The 22,735-nt window shown below is 34.1% G+C and overlaps 2 protein-coding genes and 1 long non-coding RNA gene across 3 annotated transcripts; 2 read left to right on the top strand and 1 right to left on the bottom strand.

Annotated features, from left to right (window-relative positions):
• The first annotated feature begins 5,373 nt into the window (after window positions 1-5,373).
• Window positions 5,374-11,723, top strand: LOC124450940. Its single transcript, XR_006950269.1, has 3 exons — window positions 5,374-6,694; window positions 7,197-7,272; window positions 11,314-11,723. It is a non-coding gene; the product is annotated as an uncharacterized LOC124450940 (long non-coding RNA).
• LOC124450921 (putative lipase LIH1) lies at window positions 9,050-10,171 on the top strand. Its single transcript, XM_047001571.1, has one exon. The coding sequence runs from the start codon at window positions 9,082-9,084 to the stop codon at window positions 10,141-10,143; it is 1,062 nt and encodes a 353-aa protein (XP_046857527.1). The 5' UTR covers window positions 9,050-9,081; the 3' UTR covers window positions 10,144-10,171.
• Window positions 11,724-18,056: 6,333 nt separating the features above from the next.
• Window positions 18,057-22,735, bottom strand: LOC124450924. Its single transcript, XM_047001575.1, has 3 exons — window positions 22,147-22,735; window positions 18,835-19,061; window positions 18,057-18,557 (listed from the first exon to the last, which is right to left on the bottom strand). Exons 1-3 carry the CDS (start codon window positions 22,663-22,665, stop codon window positions 18,266-18,268), a joined length of 1,038 nt encoding a protein of 345 aa, XP_046857531.1. The 5' UTR covers window positions 22,666-22,735; the 3' UTR covers window positions 18,057-18,265.

Raw genomic sequence — 22,735 nt, 5'->3', positions numbered from 1 at the left:
CAGACGGATGGTGTTGCGATGGGCTCTCCCTTAGCACTCATACTTGCTAACATTTTCATGGGCTCACATGAACGAAACTTGCTAATTATTTATAACGACACTAAACCACGTTTTTACCGCAGAAACGTTGACGATATTTTTTGTGTTTTTACTAACGACACTGAGGCCATGAAGTTTTATAATTGCATTAACTCACAGCACGCAAACATTAGATTTTCATTTCAAACTGAACAACAAGATCAACTGCCATTTCTTGATATTTTACTAACAAAATCCCATGACAGCTGTACAACATCTACATATCACAGACCAACGTCACAGGACTTCTGACGAACTATTTTAGTTTCACACCAATTTCATACAAAACCGGACTTATACGCACACTAATCGACAGAGCATACATAATTAACAATACGAACAATGGCTTTCAACGAAACATAAAAAACATCACATCCACTTTTTTACGAAACTCTTTCCCACTACACTTTTTTAACAGAACCGTAAAACGATATCTTGACAACAAACAAAGCAACAACCTTAAAATTAGACATCGAAACTCCTGACACGACGATCACGACCAACACAAATGAAAATTCCAAAATAACAACTCTATACTTCAAACTACTATACATCGGACATTACTCACGACACACACAGAGCAGATTTACAAACATTATAAAACGCTTCTGTACAAATATTGATATTCGACTAATTTTCACATCATTCAAAATCAAATCACCATGCACTATGTCTGGTCAAAGGTTGATTTTAAAGAAATTAAAAAATAATCTTGGCAGAGATCAAATTTTCATTGTTTAAAGAACAACCACACAGGACAAAAAAGAACACTTAACTAGCTAACACTAATCATGTATTAAGAATTCATTTCAACCACATTTATATCATAAAAATAATCGTATTGTCCCAATGACAATGTTATTTTCAATGTTAAACATCATGCGCTAAAAGAAAACTGGAAGCAGCCTTACTTTGTTTCACAGTATATGTAAAGGTGCATCGGCAAGTTAATCGAAATCTAATTCCCATTAACTGAACGGTTTTAAAAAAGCCTAATTATATATTTTTCGCTCATTGGACGGGAAAGTAATTGCTTATATTTTAATTGCGTTATCATAGTTTGTGATTAGACAATCTGATTTAAACTTTTTAGCTATAGAATTTTACCGAGGTGTTTTGGCAGGTGCCTAGGGTTATGAGCAGGTTCCAGGGGGGGGCTCCTAATCTTATATACAGTCTTCTTTTTCATCTCATATTATTTTTCCTGAAAATATGAAAATTTAAGAATATTTGTCAATTTCCTACAAAATTTCATTTGATTAGAGTTTGTGCATATATGGTAATTTTCTTCGTAATTATTGATTTTATGCAAATTTTCTCTTCTATGACCATCCCTAAAAGTAAACCTTTTAGACATGTTAAAGTCTTCAGAAAGGTTATTTCTTTTTTTTCTGAAGTTACTTTTGTCCCGAATTGAAGAATTGGCACATATACCATGATGTTTGTCATGTTCATTTTACCCAAAAATAGTTGAGATTTTTTCTGGTAAATGAAGTGCATGCAAACACTTATACGTGTCCTTGACTAAAGTTATTTCTATATCTCTCAAGCTGTTTTTAGCAGTTTTATATACTACTTCATAAATACTGAAGTTCGTTACCTTTTAAACTGTATGAAAAAATGCTTATAATTAAGCATAAAGATTGATGTGGTTCGCATCTTGTTGTTCATAAACTTTTGCTACGTTTTCATTCAATGTCCAGTTCAATGTACAAAGATTTGTACTTTTTACGGAGACACAATTTCACTTGGAACAAGGAGACATCAATATTCTTACTCTTATGTTTGTTATTGTAAGTGCATTTAAGAGGTGAAAACAACAAATCCAATCCTCGTGAAGAAGAATCTTGCAAAATAGCTAATAACTGTAAAATTTGAAAAATCATGTAAATATAATTCAGTCAAACAGAAAGTATTACTATACTGCCTTAACTATATGTGAAGTTTTTCGGATTATATACGAATATAAAAAACGTTTGATTCGTCTCAAGCTCAAGCAATTAAAAACATATTCATAAGTGCAAAAAAGATGAAGGGCAGGATTCCAATGGCTTTGTGCTCTCTGTTTCCAGCACTTTTTTTGTAGGCGATTTCTGTAAATCCGTTGAGGCTCAGGTCTGAAGTCGGACGAGGTCGCAGCATAAGTGACAAAATTCGTTTTAAGTTGATTTCTCAAAGTATTCAAAACATTCCAAGTACTCGACGACTGTGACAATCTTATAAATGGTTCGTCGATACTGCAAAAGATAACATTTAAATAAAGTGCGCAATACTATATGGCACTATGCATGTATAACGAGCCGTGAATAATGCAATACAATTTTTTATGCACAACCTAATTACGTTAATCATAATCAAAAATTATTGTTGTAAGTTAATCGTTAATCATCGTTTTTCATTCAAGTATAAACATATCAAACTGATAAACTCTTTGTTGACAAAAGACATGTCGCTCTAATTGGGGCTTAAGCTGGTCGGGTGTAGTATTTCACAAAAAATTAATGGTTTTTCACATTTTGTGCTTTGTTAAAACCTTCATCAATTATTCTTATTTTTCTACTCACAATTATGCACAGTTGATGAGGAAGTAACAAAATGGCGTTTAAAAACGAAAAAAACAAAATATTCTGCGAGTTGGATGCCTAACGTTTGCGAACGACATGTTACGCCATGTTTAAAATAGACATGTTTCGACATCTCATGATGCCATCTTCAGTATAAGTGAAATAATAAATAATACAAGGTTTATATAAAAGTAATATGATGCATAAATTAAAACAATAAAAAAGGAAATAAGATGAATTAATGGGGAGCGTACGAGCGCATTATAAACTAAATATTGTATTGAATTTAAAAACTTGAACATTGAGGTCAGGGTTAGTTTTGTTAATGTGGAGTGCTTCTTTGATTTTAAGGGAGAATGAGGAGTCGGCAGTGTCGATGATTTTGAAGCAAAAGGGTGGATAGTTGGCTTTAAATGAGTAAGAATTAAGAAGGAGTCGGTAGATATGAGAGTTTTTGTCTGTTGTGGTATGTTCTCTGATTCTGGTGGATAAATGGCGCGAAGTTTCGCCAATGTATCGGAAATTACATCCCACGCAATTGAATTCATATACCACCATTGATTTGATTGCATCAGGGATTGGGTTTTTTAATGAGAAAATGTTTTTCCGAAAAATGCGTCTGTGCTGTTGCTATTAAAAACAGTTGTGTGAGGTCTGTCATGTTTATACCGAACCTGGGGTTGTGAGTGAATATTACGTCAATTGCCAGGTTGATGGCTTCAGTAAGTCGTATGTTAGTAAATAAGCTTCCAACGTCGTAGGAGATGAAGAATTTGTGAAAAGAAGTTGAAACTATCGGTCGTAGTGGAGGCGATTGTCCTGGTTTTCGTTTCTTGTGGAGTTTCGGTAAGCCATAGAAGCGTGAGAGTTGAGAAGATCTGGAGAAGATTTCATTGTAAACTTTGTTGTTGATCGAGTCTTTCTTTAGAAGTTTCCTTAACAGTCGTTGCAGTTTAGGTTCGCGTTATAGTGCGACGTCTTCTTTGAGTGGGGTAAACTTTGCTGTATTGTTAATGATTTTAAGACAGGATTTACGATATATTTGACTATCCATGATTACAACTTCATTGCCTTTGTCCGGTTTGAGATTGATAATGTTTGGAGTGTTGCGAATGTAAATAATTTAGATAATTTTTTTAAATCATGTCTTTGAATATCGTTTCTAATGCGTGTACCATTCCGGACCGCTAAACGTTTTTTGCTGAAATTAAATAATCATATTGAAGAAATCAAACCAAAAAGTTTTTCGTTTCTCCTTCAAATCAAAAATTGAATTCAAAATTTGTTTTTTGTTTTCTTGGTGTTTTACGAGACTTGATGTAACACCACAGGTGGAGTAAGCACAAAATTCACGTTTTATGTAAAGAGATAACAAATCAGCAGCCAATCAAATTATTGTTTATACGTAGCAATTTGTACAATGTGCATCTCTAAACGTAATTGTTGAAAAAGTATTGCATAGAGTAGCTATAAAATTTTGATCTTACATATGTCATCCACCTAACTCAATGTGGTGATTTTTAGCAAAAAAGGCATGTTTATCTTTGTACGGTGATCGAAATATGTTTCGTGCATTTGATATTATGTTTCACGTTTTTATTTTTGCATAGCAAAAAAAGCGTAGCTATTTTGCTTCCAAATGATATTTTGTTTATTTCATAACAATCATAAATAAATCGAGTAGTTCTCAAATGTAAATTGTAAGTGGAAATTGCATTTTTTTATCAATGGAAATTGAGTGCTGCTTAATATGGTTTCACCGCCATTTGAAAAAAAAGCAAATGAAGCAGCGAGTTTTACCCTGTATCACAGCACGCCAGATAATCTTTAATAAATGTAGATAATCCCTAATAAATGTAGATAATCTTTAACAAATATAAATCCGGCGGGTAAAAACTTTCGGAAGTGCTTGCAATAAATCCTTCAACACTATAGGATAATGATGTTCTTTCAGAAAATCTGAGAGGTCACGCACTGTGTTGTTTCCATTTGACAGAAATTTCGCAACGAAATATCCTTTTCCATAATAATAATTTGATTTGCTGCTGATTTGTTTTTTCTTTACACAAAACTTTAATTTTACGCCTACTCCCCATGGATTAACGTTGAGTGAAAAGTAAAGACATGTGTGGTGTAGTATTTCAGCGTCTGTCTATAAACGATAACTTGAGAAACAAAAAAACGATTGGTAATTTCAATTTTCAAGTTTTGTCAAACACCAAGAAGCGAAAAAGAAAAGTTGAATTCGATTTTTGCTTATGATTGTTCGATTGTTTATAAGCTAATTGTTAATTTCTGAGAGTTTCACAGCACTCAGTTGCATCAATTCAGACAGACATTCTTACTTTGATATAATAGCATTTATAATCTTGTGAACGAAAAATTATAAGTAACTTTAAACTTGCCGCTGGTGAACTTAATAAAGCTACTCCTTTTAAATTTTATTTTTACTCTTTGAAACAAATTATATTTATTCAGATTGCTTAGGATTGTTCGATTGTTTATACGCTAATTGTTAATTTCTGAGAGTTTCAAAGCACTCAGTTGCAACAATTCTAACAATAATTCTTACTTTCATATAATGACAATTACAATCTTGTGCTCGAAAAATTACAGCGTTACCAAATTTTTTCGTTGATGTTGTTGATTATGACCGGAACGAACTGGTACCGGTTGATTTCGTTCCAGTCTAGAAAGCAATGAACTAGCTACTATAGCTTTATGTAGAGTAAATAAATGCCAATGACATGCACGAGTATCTGCATGACTTGATTCAAAAGTAAAAATATGACGGTTTTGTATAACTTTTCGAAGCATATCGTCTTTTGTGCAGGCTAATCAACCTTTTGCGTGTGAAGGTCGTTTTTGTCCTTCGATAAATAACCCAACAGATTTTGTAGAATTTGGGAAATGAAAATATCAAGACGAATGAGGCAAAACATCTTGCAAGTCATGTAAGGAAAGAAAATATAATATTCAAAGTGGAAAATCAAAATGCAATGTTTGTCCAGTTGGTCACTCTTGTCTTTGGAAAAATAAATTAGCTTTAAAGTGTCGTAAAGGTCATTATTAAGAACAAAAAGGAAAAACATTTTGCCGAGTTGGTTCTAATGACGCTACTACATGACTGGTATAAAAATCTCAAGCTCTTGAAACAAAGCTATTCTGGTTATGAAAATTGCCAAATACACATTTGATTCTTTCAGTCTCATAGTGCACTGAGAGGGGCAACGCTTTAAAAAGTAAGCGCTTTGTCTGACGAACATACCCCTTCTAGAGTTTGGTGACGAGTCATTCACTTGGTGGAACAATTGCGAATTTGGCAGCAGTCGATTTGAAAGAGGCAGGATATTCTGTCGATTTGATAACCTTTGGCCAGTTATTAATAACCCAGTGTTGATAACCATGAATTTAAAAAACACGTCAAGGATCTTTTGGAGGGATGCAATCTCAGAGTGACGTATAAGGATACATTCTTACAGTCATTCTCCCTAATATGAATTATCTACATGTCGGCCAAGAAATTTTTTGTGTTGGTAAAGACAAATAAGACAAATGCCACGAATCTCGCGCTAACCAAGACGAAACACTAACACATGTCAAACTAACACATGTCAGACGAAATATTGCCAACCATTTTATAAAAAATTATCTTACAACATAAGAAAATGAAGAATAAATTAATGTAGTAGGTGTATGAAAATTGTGTTATGATACATTTTAATTGCGTCATAAGGGTTAGTTACAAGTCTATGTGACGTAGTATGCACATGATATAGTATAAACAAGTCATCGGACAAAGGGCTTGTGATAGTGTGATTAGGTTGAACTGGTAACATGTTGTCATGTTATTATTAAATAAATGTATAAAATGCAATGTAGTCACGCTTTTTAAATAAAACCTGATGGAAATTGTTATAGAAGGAGCTGAAAAATATTGGTCGTTGACAGTGAGTCGTAATGGTGTATGGTGAACACAAAAAAAGATAGTTGAAGTGTTTTCGGAGTATCTTCATAGTGTGTTGGTGAACCACGTTGTGGCATTTCATTCGGTAAGAGGTATAATCTATTTATATTTTTAGTTATATTTTAACGCTCTTGCTGTTGCTTGTCGGCCATCTTATATTTTAATATATAAATTTGTTGTGAGACTTTTAGTTCAGGACTAGTTTCAATATCTAAGATCTTGTAGACACGTGCATGTATAACATGAAAACCTAGATAAAGCAAAACGGAATCTAATTGGTCGTCAAACCTATTTGAAAATGTTCAAATGAGTAAGTTAAGCCCATCGCAAGAAATCAAAACTTATGAGGTTAAAGAATACCTGAAAAGTCTTCAACATCAGGACGCTGTCAAACATGAAGAAATACTATCCCTATAATTAATCCGGCTGAGATCGAAGGGAAACTTATCGATCACATGCTTAGTCAGTTACGCATCAAAGGCTTGTACATGTGACTTAGAAACAGGATAATTGTTTTTAAAAATAATCATAAACATTTGCAATTATTAAGCAGTACGAATCCCAATCATACTTAACACTTAACTCAGTTTTACAGAAGATCCTTTAGCATTACAGGGGTTTTGGGACCTGAGTCAAGGGGGAAGAACGGTCATCAAATGTCAGGTAAACTCTATGGAAAGCAAAACCATGTAGGAGTTGGCAGATCAGGAAAATATTTAGCTATTTTTGCCTGTTGCGTAGCCAGCCCGCAGGTTTGGTCGTATCTTATGTAAATTCTTTAATGTTTAGTTATACTGTAAAAACAATAGATTTTTATAGAAATCAATAATGTTGATGATAAAAATTTACATAGCGGGAACAAATTTGCAGGCTGGCTGAGCTAAAAATTTTGTAATTAAAAAACAAGAAATTTTCATTACCATCAATTCCGTGCGTCTATCCTCTTAGGCCCAATTCAAACGTCGCATTTTACGTACGCCGAATTCATTTAAAATAAAAGATAATGAGATAAAATTCCTTATTATCTTTTGTCTTAAATGCATTCGGCTCATCTAAAATGTGACGTTTGAAACAGGCCTTATTGATCATATCAAGAGACGCTACCATGTATAATAGTACGCTACCTCTAACAGAAAAATCTAACAATTTTTAGAAGACAAGATTTTATTCCAGACACGCAAATTTGATACCAGACAACGCGTGTGAAGTGTGAAGTGTTTCGAGATTCTCTCATGTTTCTGATTACATGCATGACTGATTACATTCAAACTTAGGTTTTTGTAGGTTACGTCATTAAAACATGGCGGATTACATGCATGACTGATTACATTCAAACTTAGGTTTTTGTAGGTTACGTCATTAAAACATGACTGATTACATTCAAACTTAGGTTTTTGTAGGTTACGTCATTAAAACAATCACTAAAGTACGTAATCAGTGCTTCTAAGTAAAAATTTGCGACAATGAACAAACTGTAAAAAACATCAATTTAGACACTTTGCTTGGTGAACTTTAAGTCAAAACTTTTAAAATTTTGTACAGTGCATAACACAGCTTAAAATTTAGACTTAAACAATACGCTTTTCAGCTTTTCAAGAGTAATTTTAATTTTAGATAAGCCAAACGATGCAAAAATACTAAGACGTAAGCCCATTTTTGAGAAGTTATGATAAAATGTTAGTTTTCTAGACATCTTTAAATTTTCCAATTTTTTTGATACGGCTATGCTCAGCGAGACAATGATATATAGAAACTTATAAGACAAAATTTCGAGTCGAGTTTAATTACCAGAGCAATATAATTTCGCTTTCTTGTACATTGCTTTGGTCACAGGTCGATTTTTATAATTAAACTGTATCTTTGTTTCATGATTAATAAAATATCTTAAGATATTGACTTAAGATTTACTAGAATGGGATAATGAACATGAAATCTGTATGAAAATGAAAGCTTTTGTAATTTTTAGAAATAAAATATACGTATTCAAGATGTTTTTGATTGTTTTGTCGTTAACAAAGTACAGTTGTTGGTTTCTGAGACTTTCAAAGCACTTAATTGCATTAATGCAGACATTTACTATTTTCATGGAATGATATTTACAATCTTCATGGTGCTTGAAAAAATAAAACTTATTTTATGAACTTGACTATGTTGATGAACTTAATAAGTTTATCATTTTATCTTTATTTTTATTTTTAATAAGCAATGTTCCTTATTTAACATTCTTACTCTACTATGAATGTACTTATCTAAAATCATGACATTAAAGGTACAGGAAAAATTTGCTACGGCTCTCAATCAAACAAACAGCGTGACTAAAACTTTTTCCTAGATACTATTGACCGCGACCGGAACGAACTGGTACCTGTTTGACTCCGTTCCAGTCAATAGAGCAATTACTCTATCTTTATGCTGAGTATATAAATGTCAATTGATATGCATGCGTCTCTGATTTGATTCAAAAATTAAAAGATGACGATTTTCATAATTTTTCTAAGTATAACTTCTTTTGTGCAAGCTTATCAGTTTTCAGGTTGTGATGCACCAGTTGGTCATTACTGTCCTTTGATAAATAATCCATCACATTTTGTAAAATGTGGCAAAGGAAAATATCAAGACCTAACAGGTCAAACATCTTGCAAATCGTGTAAGTTTGGAGAATACAATCTTCAAACTGGACAATCAAAATGCAAAGTTTGTCCAAAAGGTTATTCTTGTCTTTGGAAGAATAAATCTCCCGTAAAGTGTCGTAACGGATCGTATCAAGACAAAAGAGGAAAAATATATTGTCGCACTTGCCCAACTGGCAAATTTTGCTCCACAACTGGACCTGTCATAGACAAGAGGAACACTCGTCCTTTACCACCCGAGAAATTGGCAGCGATTCGAAATGCTGCATTATATGCAGAAGAGGCCTACCAAGAAGTAAATCCTACTGAAACAAGGTTAAAAGACGACGAGAGGGTGAAAGGCTTTGTCAAGTACGAAGGAAATAAAATCGTTGTATCTTTTCAAGGTTCTAACGACCTTACTGACTGGTATAGAAATCTCAAGTTCTTCAAACAAAGATATTCGGGTTGCGAAGATTGCAAAGTACACATTGGATTTTTTCAGTCTTATAACGCATTGAAAGAACAAATGCTTGAGAAAGTAAGCGCTTTATCTGACGAACATTCCGACGCTAGAGTTTTAGTGACAGGTCATTCACTTGGTGGGGCAATGGCGACTTTGGCAGCAGTTGATTTGGTCAATGCTGGACATCGTGTCGATTTAATAACCTTTGGCTCGCCTAGGGTTGGTAACCATGAATTTGCAGAACATGTCAACGGAGCATTAAGCGGATTGAATCTTAGAATGACGTATAAGGATGACCTTGTTACAGTCGTTCCTCCTCTTATGAGGTTTGTACATGTTGGCCAAGAAATTAATTGCGTTGGTACAGACAGATGCCACGAATATCCAGCAAACGAAGATGTAACACATTTTAGAGGAACAATTTCCGATCATTATATGAACAATTATCTTACAATATGAAAAGTTAAAAATGGATTATTATATGGCAAGCGTCACTTTCGGTTAAATGGCGCACTTTGATTGGCTCAGAAACATTTTTGCCGGTCCATTATTTTCCCGTAATCGACCACCGTCAAAAACGCGTAATTTTACTGTCAAATGTAAACAAACTTCGTAAAGCAAACAGCAAAACGCAAAATCAACAAAAACCATTTACGAATGTGATTTGACGGTAAAACACTTGGAAAACAGTTAAACTATGCAGACGATAAAATTTAAAACGAATAATTTGGAGGACCGAGGTCTTTTTGTACAAATCTCGCCCACGGGCTCGGTCTGTACAAAAATACCTCGATCCGTTATTTTTCCGTAAAGACCTCGCTCTCGGACATTAAGGGCTTAGTATTTGACATGAAATGAAGCTTGCTTTCTTTCTCGTCCTTGCTGTTTTCACTTTTCTAGTCTTAGTCCATAAAAAATAAATCGTTTTAAATTGTATCGTCTTGATAATTAGATGTTTTCCAAGTGTTTTACCATCGAATCACATTCGTAAATGGTTTTTTGTTTCGTTTATTTTGCGTTTTGATGTTGCTTTACGAAGTTTGTTTACATTTGACTGTAAAATTACGCGTTTTTTACCGTGGTTGATTAGGAGAAAAAAATGAACCGGCAAAAATGTTTCTGAGCCAATCAAAGCGCGCCATTTAGCCGGATGTAACGCTTGCCATATAATAATCTGATTTAGTACTTACATAAATCGATTGAATAAAAAACTTAAACAGATTTCTAGGTCGCCTTTGGAGATGCTCGGAAAATAATTTTTAGTATGTAGAATGGCACAGCACACTTACTCATTTCTTGCAATATTTTGCACATGTTCTTTACCATTTTGACATACGTCAACTTTAGTAAATATACGAATTACTTGAATAAATGATTATTGGGTCTCGACCATTGAACTAAAACACATGAAACGCTACACGTAATAGAAAAGCCTAATATGTTTTGAAGCCAAACATTACACTTGGCCACGCGAGCTTACAACCACACACGCTTGTGTAATTGAATCAATTTTCACTCCACTAGACAATCTTGACACACTAAACACGCGTGTCTGGGTGTAATCTTGCATGTCTGGGATTAATATTTGGCTTCAATTGTTTTCTTCAGATAGTTTTTCATGTATTTTAGTTCAATGGTCCTGACTGAAAAACGCGACACGACAAACCACTTCTGGCCAATGAGACGCGAGAAATGGCAAGATTGAAATTGATGTTTACCAATAAACATTGACAAAATGGTCGTCGATAAAAAAATTGTCTTACGTGCAGCCACCACTTTTGCTTGATAATTTTATCGCACGTAGCTCCAGCATTAGCAGAAAATAAAATATAACGACCATGTAACGACTGGCGTTAAATATTTGTTGCCGACAAAATGATGCAACTTGGAACATAAGAAAACTTTTGTAAACCGATTATGTACATTATTTTCATCATAAGTGAAAGACCACAACCGGTTAAAGTCTCACCTAGTGCTTCAGGCGGCAATGAATACATTTGGATCATCATTCATTTAAGAAATAAAAGATGTTTACTGTAGTTGCACATGCTTATGCAAACAAACCGAGGAGACCTTTGGGAGAGCTCGAGAGCAGATCAGAGCACGCCCAAGACCAAAGTTCGAGGGTTGCAAATTCATATATTCAGCTATGCCAGGCTGATTTCTTTTGAAAGTGAAATTGTTTTAAAAAGAAATTAGCCAAGCACAGCATAACATATGAATATGCCCCCCCTCCCAAATTAATACAGGATTGACGCCAATGGTTGGTTAATTTGTTCCACTTTTATGCCGTTTTTTTTTCATCAAAATTACGAGCCAATTTCAAAATTTCTTTTTCTGAGAAGACATTAAATTTGTTTAACTAGACTTAGACTTGGTTCTCCTGGCATTTTCGATAAATAAAAACAAAACAACTGTTTCTTTCCTTATTAGAACATGTCATGCATGTTTAGCTTATATGCATGATTCATTTCATCTTCCGTAGTGCATCACGAATTGCTGAAATGCCAAGTTGAACGTAGAGATTGAGTGCATGTGAAACGACCTTGTTCTTCTGTGTGTAAACTTTGGCGATATATGGATTTAATTTCCAGTTTAATGTACAAAGACTTCCACTTTGTACTGATACACATCCTTCTCTTTTTAAAAATACGTAAAGTTTTCCTTCTGGTGCTTTTCGTTTCACGATGTTGCACAAGGAGAAATTAATAAGTAACGTCTGTAGAAGAAGAAATGAAACGATCTCTTTACAATATGCCATTATTTTTCATTCAATTAAAAACATATCAAACTGATAAACTCTGTGTTGACAAAAGATATATCGCTCTAAATGGGTCTCAAGCTGTTCGGGTGTAGTATTTCACAAAAAATTAATGGTTTTTTATATCTTGTGCTTTGTTAAAACCTTTATCAATTATTCTTATTTTTGTACTCACAATTGATGAGGAAATAACAAAATGACGTTTAAAAACGAAAAAAACAAAATAATATGCAATTTGGACGCCTAGCGTTTGCGAACGACATGTTACGCCATGTTTAAAATAGACATGTTTCGACATCTCATGATGCCATCTTCAGTATAAGTGAAATAATAAATAATACAAGGTTTATATAAAAGTAATATAATGCATAAATTACGACAATAAAAAGGAAATAAGATAAATTAATGGGGAGCGTCCGAGCGTATTATAAACTAAATATTGTATTGAATTTGAAAACTTGAACATTGAGGTCAAGGTTAGTTTTGTTAATGTGGAGTGCTTCTTTGATTTCAAAGGAGAATCAGGTGTCGGCAGTGTCGATGATTTTGAAGCAAGAGAGTGAATAGTTGGTTTTTAATGAGTGAGAATTAAGAAGGAGTCGGTCGATATGAGAGTATTTGTCTGTTGTGGTATGTGTAATTCTGGTGGAGAAATGGCGCGACGTTTTGCTAATGTATCGAGAATTACATCCCGCGCCATTGAATTCATATACCATTATTGATTTAATTGCATCTGGGATTGGGTTTTTGAATGAGAAAAGGTTTTTGATTTCGAATGATGTGAAATTAGTCGAATGTCAATATCTGTACATAAGCGTTTCATAATTTTTGTAAATCTGCTCTGTGTGTGTCGTGAGTAATGTCCGATGTATAGTAGTTTGAAGTATAGAGTTGTTATTTTGGAAATTTCATTTGTGTTGGTCGTGATCGTCGTGTCAGGAGTTTTGGTGTCTAATTTTAAGGTTGTTGCTTTGTTTGTTGTCAAGATATTCCTTTAACGGCTCTGTTAATAAAGTGTAGTGGGAAAGAGTCTCGTAAAAAGTGGATGTGATGTTTTTTATGTTTCGTTGAAAGCCATTGTTCGTATTGTTAAGTTTGTATGCTCTGTCGATTAGAATGCTTATAAGTCCGGTTTTGTATGAAATTGGTGTGAAACTAAAATAGTTCGTCAGAAGTCCTGTGACGTTGGTCTGTGATATGTAGATGTTGTACAGCTGTCATGGGATTTTGTTAGTAAAATATCAAGAAATGACAGTTGATCTTGTTGTTCAGTTTGAAATGAAAATCTAATGTTTGCGTGCTGTGAGTTAATGCAATTATAAAACTTCATGGCCCCAGTTTCGTTTGTAAAAACACAAAAAATATCGTCAGCGTTTCTGCGGTAAAAACGTGGTTTAGTGTCGTTATAAATAATTAGCAAGTTTCGTTCATGTGAGCCTATGAAAATGTTAGCAAGTATGAGTGCTAAGGGAGAGCCCATCGCAACACCGTCCGTCTGGTCATAAAATTTCCATTAAATAGAAAATTTGTCTGTGCTGTTGCTATTAAAAACAGTTGTGTGAGGTCTGTCCGGTTTATACTGAACCTGGGATTGTGAGTGAATATTACGTCAATTGCTAGGTTGATGGTTTCAGTAAGTGGTATGTTAGTAAATAAGCTTCCAACGTCGTAGGAGATGAAGAATTTGTGACAAGAAGTTGATGAGTTGAAAGATGAGAAGTCGTCGATGAAAGTGAAAGAATCTTTAAGGGAGTGGTTATCTGGTATGAGTGGTGTTAGTAGAGAACTAAGATACTTAGCTAAGTTATAACTGTATGCGTTAATTGATGAAACTATCGGTCGTAGTGTAGGCGATTGTTCTGCTTCTAGTTTCTTGTGGAGTTTCAGCAAGCCATAGAAGCATGAGGGTCAGAACCTCTGGAGAAGATTTCATTGTAAACTTTGTTGTTGATCGAGTCTTTCTTCAGAAGCTTCCTTAACAGTCGTTGCAGTTTGGCTTCACGTGATAGTGTGACGTCTTCTTTGAGTGGGGTAAACTATGTTGTATTGTTAATGATTTTAAGGCAAGAGTTACGATACATTTGACGATCCATGATAACAACGCCATTGCCTTTTTCCGATTCTAGAATGATAATATTTGGATTGTTGCGAATGTTTTTAAGGAAAGGATGTTTTTTGAAGTCAGCTTGTGTCGGGTGATAAGATGAGATGTTTGAGGGAGCGATGTGTGCTAGCTCTGTTTAGATGCGTGTAGTCTTCTTGATTGCGAATGTTGTGTTTTATACTTTGGTGGATTTTTCGTATGTTGCCAGAATGTCGGTTGAGTCGAGTCGTGGTGGTTTAACGCTGAACTCAAGTCCATTTTTCACGAGTTCTAGTTCTTCGTCTTTTAATTGGTGTGATGATAGATTGGTTATCGTCTCGTTGTGTGTGAATGGTAAAGTTCTGTTCCTCGTAAGATTACTTAGTTTTTTCCGATGTGTGGTAATTGTCTTTTCTAGGTATTTTGTTAATTATGCTATATAAAAACAAAGCCAAATACCTACAAAAGACAATTACCACACATCAAAAAAGTAATCTCAAAGAACAATATGTTAAATTATTCGTCGTTTGGCAATAACATTCGGATTGCACGTGAAATATTTATGATTTTATTGTGAAACAAATAACAAGTTAAATATCGGCGAATAACGATATTATGATAACAAGTTCAGAATATCACTTAATCTGACATGTGTCATATCTACTTAATTATGCATGCAATGCTATGCTGTTTGACTTTTCGTTCGATGTTCATATCTTAACACAGAACTCTACCATTCTCACACAACGAAACGATAACCAATATATTATCACACCAATGAAAGGACGAAGAACTAGAACCCCTGAAAAATGGCCTTGGGTTCAGCATTAAACTTCTACAATTCAATTCAGCCGACATTCTGGCAACATACGAAAAAACCACCAAACTATAAAACACAGTATTCGCAATCAAGAAGACTACACGCATCTAAAACAGAGCTGGCACACATCGCTCACTCGTACATCTCATCTTATCATCCGACACCAGCTGACTTCGAAAAACATCGCATCCTTAAAAACATTCGCATTATTCCAAACATTATCATTCTTAAACCGGACAAAGGCAACGGCGTTGTTATCATGGATCGTCAAATGTATCGTAACTCCTGCCTTGAAATCATTAACAATACAAGAAGTTACCTATCATCAATGAAACTGCAACTACTGTTAAGGAAGCTTCTAAAGAAAGACTCGATCAACAACAGAAGTTTACAATGAAATCTTCTCCAGAGGTTCTCAACCCTCACGTTTCTATGGCTTGCAGAAACTCCACAAGAAACGAGAACCAGAGCAATCGCCTCCATTACGACCGATAGTTTCATCAATTAACGCATACAATTATAATTTAGCTAAGTATCTTAGCTCTCTACTAATGGCACTCATACTGAATGACCATTCCAAAATAACAACTTTATACTTTAAACTACCATACATCGGACATTACTCACGACACACACAGCGCAAACCTACAAACATTATGAAACGCTTCTGTACAGATATTGACATTCAACTGATTTTCACATCATTCAAAATCAAAAACCTTTTTTCATTCTAAAACCCAATCCCTGATGCAATTAAATCAATGGTTGTATATGAATTCAATTGCGCGGGATGTAATTCCGGATACATTAGCAAAACTTCGCGCTATTTATCCACCAGAATAAGGGAACATACCACATCAGACAAAAACTCTCATATCTACCGACTCCTTCTTAAATATCACTCATGTAAAACCAACTATTCACCCTCTTGCTTCAAAATCATCGACACTGCCGACAACTCATTCTCCCTAAAAATCAAAGAAGCACTCTACATTAACAAAACTAACCCTGACCTCAATGTTTAAGTTTTTAAATTCAATACAATATTTATAGTAAGATAATAGAAATTTTGTATCAATTAATGATGGGAAAACGTAAAAGTATTTCTTAACCTAATGCCTACAGTGACATTAAAATAATGTTTTAACATGGTTTGCCTGGAAATCTTAATGGCGAGAATATAATCAACATGTCGATTAAAATCAGCGGCGGAGCAACGCTGTAAAACGATCAAGACGTCACGCTACCAGGAACGCCTCCACTGTCGCAGACTCGGGAGAATTTCGTTGCCAACACTGCAACAGGACCTGCGCAAGCCGCATTGGCATGTTAAGTCACGAGTCAGTGAACTAAATGGACTTTTGCAGACAGCCATCGTCGTTTCGATGGGCAGCAATACTACGATTAAAATCAATAAACTTGTGTTTTATTTTTAAAAGGTTATTTTATACGCAAAATAGAAAACATATTTACTTGTTTTATAAACACTTTTAAATGTATTGGAGAAACTTGAAATTGCTCGGAAACACTTTTGCGTCGTGTTTGTGCTTGCACGCAATTTCTTGTTTCTGCCAAACTTTCACAAGTGTTAAGCTACATAACTCAATGGAAACAAGTAAATATAATTTATAATCTTAAAAATCACCATGCACAATGTCTGGTCAAAGGTTGATGTTACATAAATTAAAAAACAATCTTGGCAGAGATCAAATTTTCATATTTTCAAAGAACAACCACGCAAGACAAAAAAGAACACTTAACTAGCTAACGCTAATCATGTATTAAGAATTCATTTCAACCATATTTAGGTCACAAAAATAATCGTATTGTCCCAATGACAATGTTTATTTTCAATGTTAAACATCATGCACTAAAAGAACACTGGAAGCAGCCTTACTTTGTTTCACAGTATATGTAAAGGTGCATCGGCAAGTTAATCAAAATCTACTTCCCACTAACTGAAAGGTTTTAAAAACCCTAGTTACTTATTTTTTGCTCATTGGACGGGAAAGTAATTGCATATATTTTATTGCGTCATCATAATTTTTACCGAGGTTCCGGGTGTTTTTGGCAAATGCCTAGGGGTTATGAGCAGGTTCCAGGGGCTCCGGGGTCTCCTAATTTTATAGACAGTGTTCTTCTTCATCTCTTATTATTTTTCCTGAAAATCTTAAAATTTAAGAATATTTGTCAATTCATACAAGATTTTATTTGATTAGAGATTGTGCATATATGGTAATTTTCTTGGTAATTATTGATTTTATGCAAATTTTCTCTTCTATGACCATCCCTAAAAGTAAACCTTTTAGACATGTTAAACACTTCAGAAGATTATTTCTTGAAGAATTGGCACATATACCATGATGTTTATCATGTTCATTTTACCCAAAAATAGTTGAGATTTTTTCCGGTAAATGAAGTGCATGCAAACACTTATACGTGTCCTTGACTAAAGTTATTGCTATATCTCTCAAGCTGTTTTTAGCAGTTTTATATACTTCTTCATAAATACTGAAGTACTTTACCTTTCAAACTGTATGAAAAAATGTTTATAACTAAGCATAAAGATTGATGTGATTCGCATCTTGTTGTTCATAAACTTTTGCTACGTTTTCATTCAATGTCCAGTTCAATGTACAAAGATTTGTACTTTTACGGACGCACAATTTCATTTGGCACAAAGAGACATCAATATTCGTACTCTTATGTTTGTTATTATAAGTGCATTTAAGACGTGAAAACAACAAATACAATCATCAAAAAGAAGAATCTTGCAAAATGGCTAATAACTGTAAAAATTGAAAAATCTTACAAATATAATTCAGTCTAACACCAAGTATCACTATACTGCATTAACTATATGTGAAGTTTTTCAGATTATATATAAATATAAAAAAACGTTTGATTTATCTCAAGCTCAAGCAATTAAAAGCATATTCATAAGTGCAAAAAAGACGATGGGCAAGATTCCAATGGCTCTGTGCTCTCTGTTTCCAGTACTTGTTGGTGTGTTTCTTCTAGTACTTGGTTTTGGTTTATCTTCACTTTTTTTTGTAGGTGATTTCTTGTAAATCCGTGGAGGCTCAGGTCTCAAGTCGGACGAGGGCGCAGCAAAAGTGTCACAATTCGTTTTAAGTTGATTTGTCAAAGTATTCAAAACATTCCAAATACTTGACGACCGTGACAATCTTCTTAATGGTTCGTCGATACTGCAAAAGATAACATTTAAATAAAGTGCGCAGTACTATATGGCAATATGCATGTATGCACGAGCCATTAATAATGCAATACAGTTTTTTATGCACAACATAATTACGTTAATCATAATCAAAAATTGTTGTTGTAAGTAAACAGGGAATCCCAGATTTCCTGAAAGAAATAATTCTATATAATATGTACACTGATTAGATTGAACTTCGAATGATAATTGATAGAAAATTTTGTTCATGCATGACAAATGTGTGAAAAAGGATCGTCACAACTTACCAGTCACTGACAACCTGATGACAATCATTTCTATCCATTTTTACCAAGAGCTCAGTTTCATTTGCTGAGCAATAAATTGCTGCACAATTAATTTCAGTTATTTGGGAAACACATGAATCTGAATAAATCCTTCCACCATCACGGTATCGCTGATTACGAAGACGTCTCAAAGCTGGTTGGATTCTTACAGAAGTTGTTTCATATTCTTCAAGGAACCACGACGTCATCTGAAAGTAAATTTAAAATATAATTATGGATATCCTTCGTAAATAATGTAGACAATTTTTAAATCTTGAGTTTGGATATCATCTAAGTCTTTATCATCAACTGAACTATTTATGAGATGGGATCGCGACCGATGTATCATAACAACCTAAACAGAGGCGAATTATCGGCTATGGCTGCTTCACCTAATGTCCAATTTACATAACTACAGACATAATCATTTTTCGTTAAAAAATTATCAATGCTTTACTCTTTTTGTTCACCAACCATTGTAGGTGCTATCCGTGATTTCTAAGTAAAGTGATGGAAATTAGAAATAAAACAAGACCCTTGGCAAGCGTTTATTCTAGCTAAAGAAGTGTTTTTTTGCGAATGCTTTTAGTGAGTAGAAGATTTTAAAATGGGAATGGGGTTCCGCTCGTTAGACGTGTATCAAAACATTACAAATTAACTAAATGCACTAGGTTACTCGTGAGATCGAAATACTGCCTGAAACAGATTATCTGTTTTGAAGAATGTGAATTGCTATGTAGCAATACATTGTCGTACTGCAAATCAAATACCCCATTAACCTTTACTGCAGATATTCTCATAATTTTTGTAACAATAACATGTAAATCTTTTTCTCTCATTTTAAACTTTCTCATAAATATCTGTTGCATTTTTGGCAAAAGCACTTAGTGTGTGACTTTTTCAGTATGTACCTTTTTCAATAGTAGAAAACCATACAGAGTAAAAACACAAGACTAAAGAAAGCTGTGCAAAATCTATTTTGCTATCTGATATCTAACTTTTCATTTTTGGCTGTCTGAATTTTGTCATCAATTTGAAAATTTGAACTTAATTTTAATGTGTAGATTTCAGAACACATGTCACGCTAAATTTTAATGCCTCTAAGGTCAAATGGAACAGCAGGATTGTTTATATTTTCAAAATATTTTACAATTAAGGCTTACAGCTAAAATTATTTCTAACAATGAGCTACTTCTACCATTATTGGCCATGCCAAATGGCAAATGGAACTCTTGAAACAAAATCAAACACCTTTAAAATCCAATTGGATTTATATACACAGCCATTGCATTAGATGGACAAGGGATTCATTTCAATACCATTAAGCTGACTAAAGAGCTGAGTCTTCCATCAATTTACTACATGATTTAATTATCACTCAGAAAATTTAAAGTGCATGAATTACTGTTGGTATCATTGGTGTCCATCCTGCAATAAATGGATGGGGGACCATATTCATATATTCTGTGATGCCAGGCTGATTTCTTTAATAAGGGAAATTGTTTTAAAAGGAAATAGCCAGGCACAGCAGAATATATGAATATGCCCCAATTAATACAGGAATGAAGCCAATGGTTGGTTGATTTATTCTACTTTCATACCGTTTTTTTCCATCAAAATTACGAGCCAATTTCAAAATTTCTTTTGTATGAGAAGACATTATATTTTTTTAGCTAGACTTGGACTTGGTTCTTCTTGCAATTTCGATAAATATAAACAAAACAACTGCTCCTTTCCTTATTAGAACATATCATGCATGTTTAGCTTATTTGCATGATTCACTTCATTTTCCGTAGTGCATCACGAATTGCTCAATTCTGATAGTATTACCTTTGATAGTTTTATACATGCACGTGGTTAATATTTTGAAATACATGAGCTAGATCAAGTATAAAAACTATGAGTGCAGAGGCAGTGCCGGATTAAGAATACCTCAAAATAAATTACTGCAGCACATTTTGGAGTATATTTACATTTCTAAACACTTTAGAGGTAAATTCATTGGCAAAATTATGTTCTTTAGAAATTAACAACCAATAGTTTTTTTCTGAATGTGGTTTAAATATAAAATTGAGGAGATAAGATTTATTTTGAGGTATCTTGGAGTTTTGGACCCGCTACTGTACAGAGGATTCGCTAAATTCGAGCTCATAGAAAATGTACACGATTGTTTAGTTCTGACCGAGTACGTTCAAAAGGCGTACATTCACAATGTGAGATAAAGTACGCACAATAAATCACTGAGCTGTTAGTACGAAAAAGCTGGAAATTGAATGAGCTACTTTTAACGCCAATTTGATGATCTAAAAGGAATCATATGCGAGTGATGTGAACACAAATTGTTTTTGTTGGCAAAAAGTTAAAGTGGCTGCGTGGGTGATTATGACTTGTGCGAAAAAAACTCCGACAGAACTTAAGTCGCTTCAAGCCGAGTAATCAGCATGGTTAACTTGAAACGCAACTTTCATTAAATAACCCTAAGTATTCAAGGATCTATTACGCTGAAATTGGAAACTACCGTGTGTATGCTCGGAATTCTTGTGGTGTCAATCAACGCGTTTATATTTCTACAACTAAATGTGACGGATTTTATTGAAGGCAATAAAAAGCTTAAAACTCTTGTAATCTAGGTAAAATCACACCAGTTACTTTCTTTCAAATTTGTGATCTGATCTATAAAAATTTTGAATTTCTAATTTCTAGAAAAATGCCTGCTTCATAATTAAATTGCAACCTAAGTTTGTTTACAGCAATTAATTATATAATACAAAAAAATTGTCCAGACAAAGTTCAATGCCCTTTTTCTATATTTTTGACTTTCCTCTTACGCACCCCCCGTGCACTTTTAAAGCCGTTCCGGCGCCCTGTATTTTTCGTAGAATCCATAAAGAAAGGGGAGTTGGCATTGATGACGTGTTACTGCCTCACTGCATATAATAGAACACGATATGAAGTAAAGAAGGTTAACGTAATAGAAATCATAATAATTTCACTGGACATACGGTTTCCCTCAACCTAATTGAGCGCGCGTCCAGATAATTTACATACAGTCAAAAATTACGATTCGATTACAAGAGCACAAGATTAATTCAACATTTGAGATGATCGATGATTTTTCTGATTTAAGACAAATATATTTCAGAGCCTTTATTTATCAACATGAGACTTCATGTATGGGACTTATAATATAAATAACTCATAAGAATATTTTTTATTATATCGAAATATCCTATCAAAAATTTAAGGGTTGATCAGCAAATCGTTTACTTTTAATATATATTTGTGTTGACGTACCTTATACTTTGGCTGAGGACAAGCACCACGGATGGGTGCAGTATTCGCAACACACTGACCGTTTGAATGTCTGCCCTTTTTAAGAATCTTGCAGAATTTTTGGTTCATAAACTCATTTACCAGAACTGAAGGACAACGAGAGTAAACGTTGTTACACAGCCTTGCAACATCACCATAATCTCGACTGTAGTCGCTTTCTGAACATCTTGGGGTCCATTGTGAACATAAGGCTTCTTTAAGAGCATCTCTGCACAAAGATGAAATGCCACGTTGAGTATAGAAATTGAGTGCATGTGAAACGACCTTGTTCTTCTGTGTGTAAACTTTGGCGATGTATGGATTCAATTTCCAGTTTAATGTACAAGGACTTTCACTTTGTACGAACACACATCCTTCTCTTTTTGAAAATACGTAAAGTTTTCCTTCTGGTGCTTTTCGTTTTACGATGTTGCACAAATAGGAATTAATAAGTAACGACTGGAGAAGAAGAAATGAAATGATCTCTTTACAATTTGCCATCACTTTTCATTCAAGTATAAAAATATCAAACTGACAAACTCTATGTACACAAATGATATGTCGCTCTAAA

The sequence above is a fragment of the Xenia sp. Carnegie-2017 genome, unplaced genomic scaffold, assembly GCF_021976095.1.
Source record: "Xenia sp. Carnegie-2017 unplaced genomic scaffold, XeniaSp_v1 HiC_scaffold_24, whole genome shotgun sequence".
Lineage (NCBI taxonomy): Eukaryota > Metazoa > Cnidaria > Anthozoa > Malacalcyonacea > Xeniidae > Xenia > Xenia sp. Carnegie-2017.
Note: the sequence above shows the minus strand (reverse complement) of the source record. Positions and strands in the feature narration are given on the sequence as shown.

Excerpts from the sequence above, each read along its gene's own strand:
- LOC124450921 (XM_047001571.1), top strand. The coding sequence starts at position 9,082 with ATGACGATTTTCATAATTTTTCTAAGTATAACTTCTTTTGTGCAAGCT.
- LOC124450924 (XM_047001575.1), bottom strand. The coding sequence starts at position 22,665 with ATGGCAAATTGTAAAGAGATCATTTCATTTCTTCTTCTCCAGTCGTTA. Across the intron at positions 19,062-22,146 it reads GTCCTCAGCCAAAGTATAAG|ATGACGTCGTGGTTCCTTGA; the intron begins GTACGTCAACAC and ends ATTTACTTTCAG. Across the intron at positions 18,558-18,834 it reads CATCAGGTTGTCAGTGACTG|TATCGACGAACCATTAAGAA; the intron begins GTAAGTTGTGAC and ends TATCTTTTGCAG.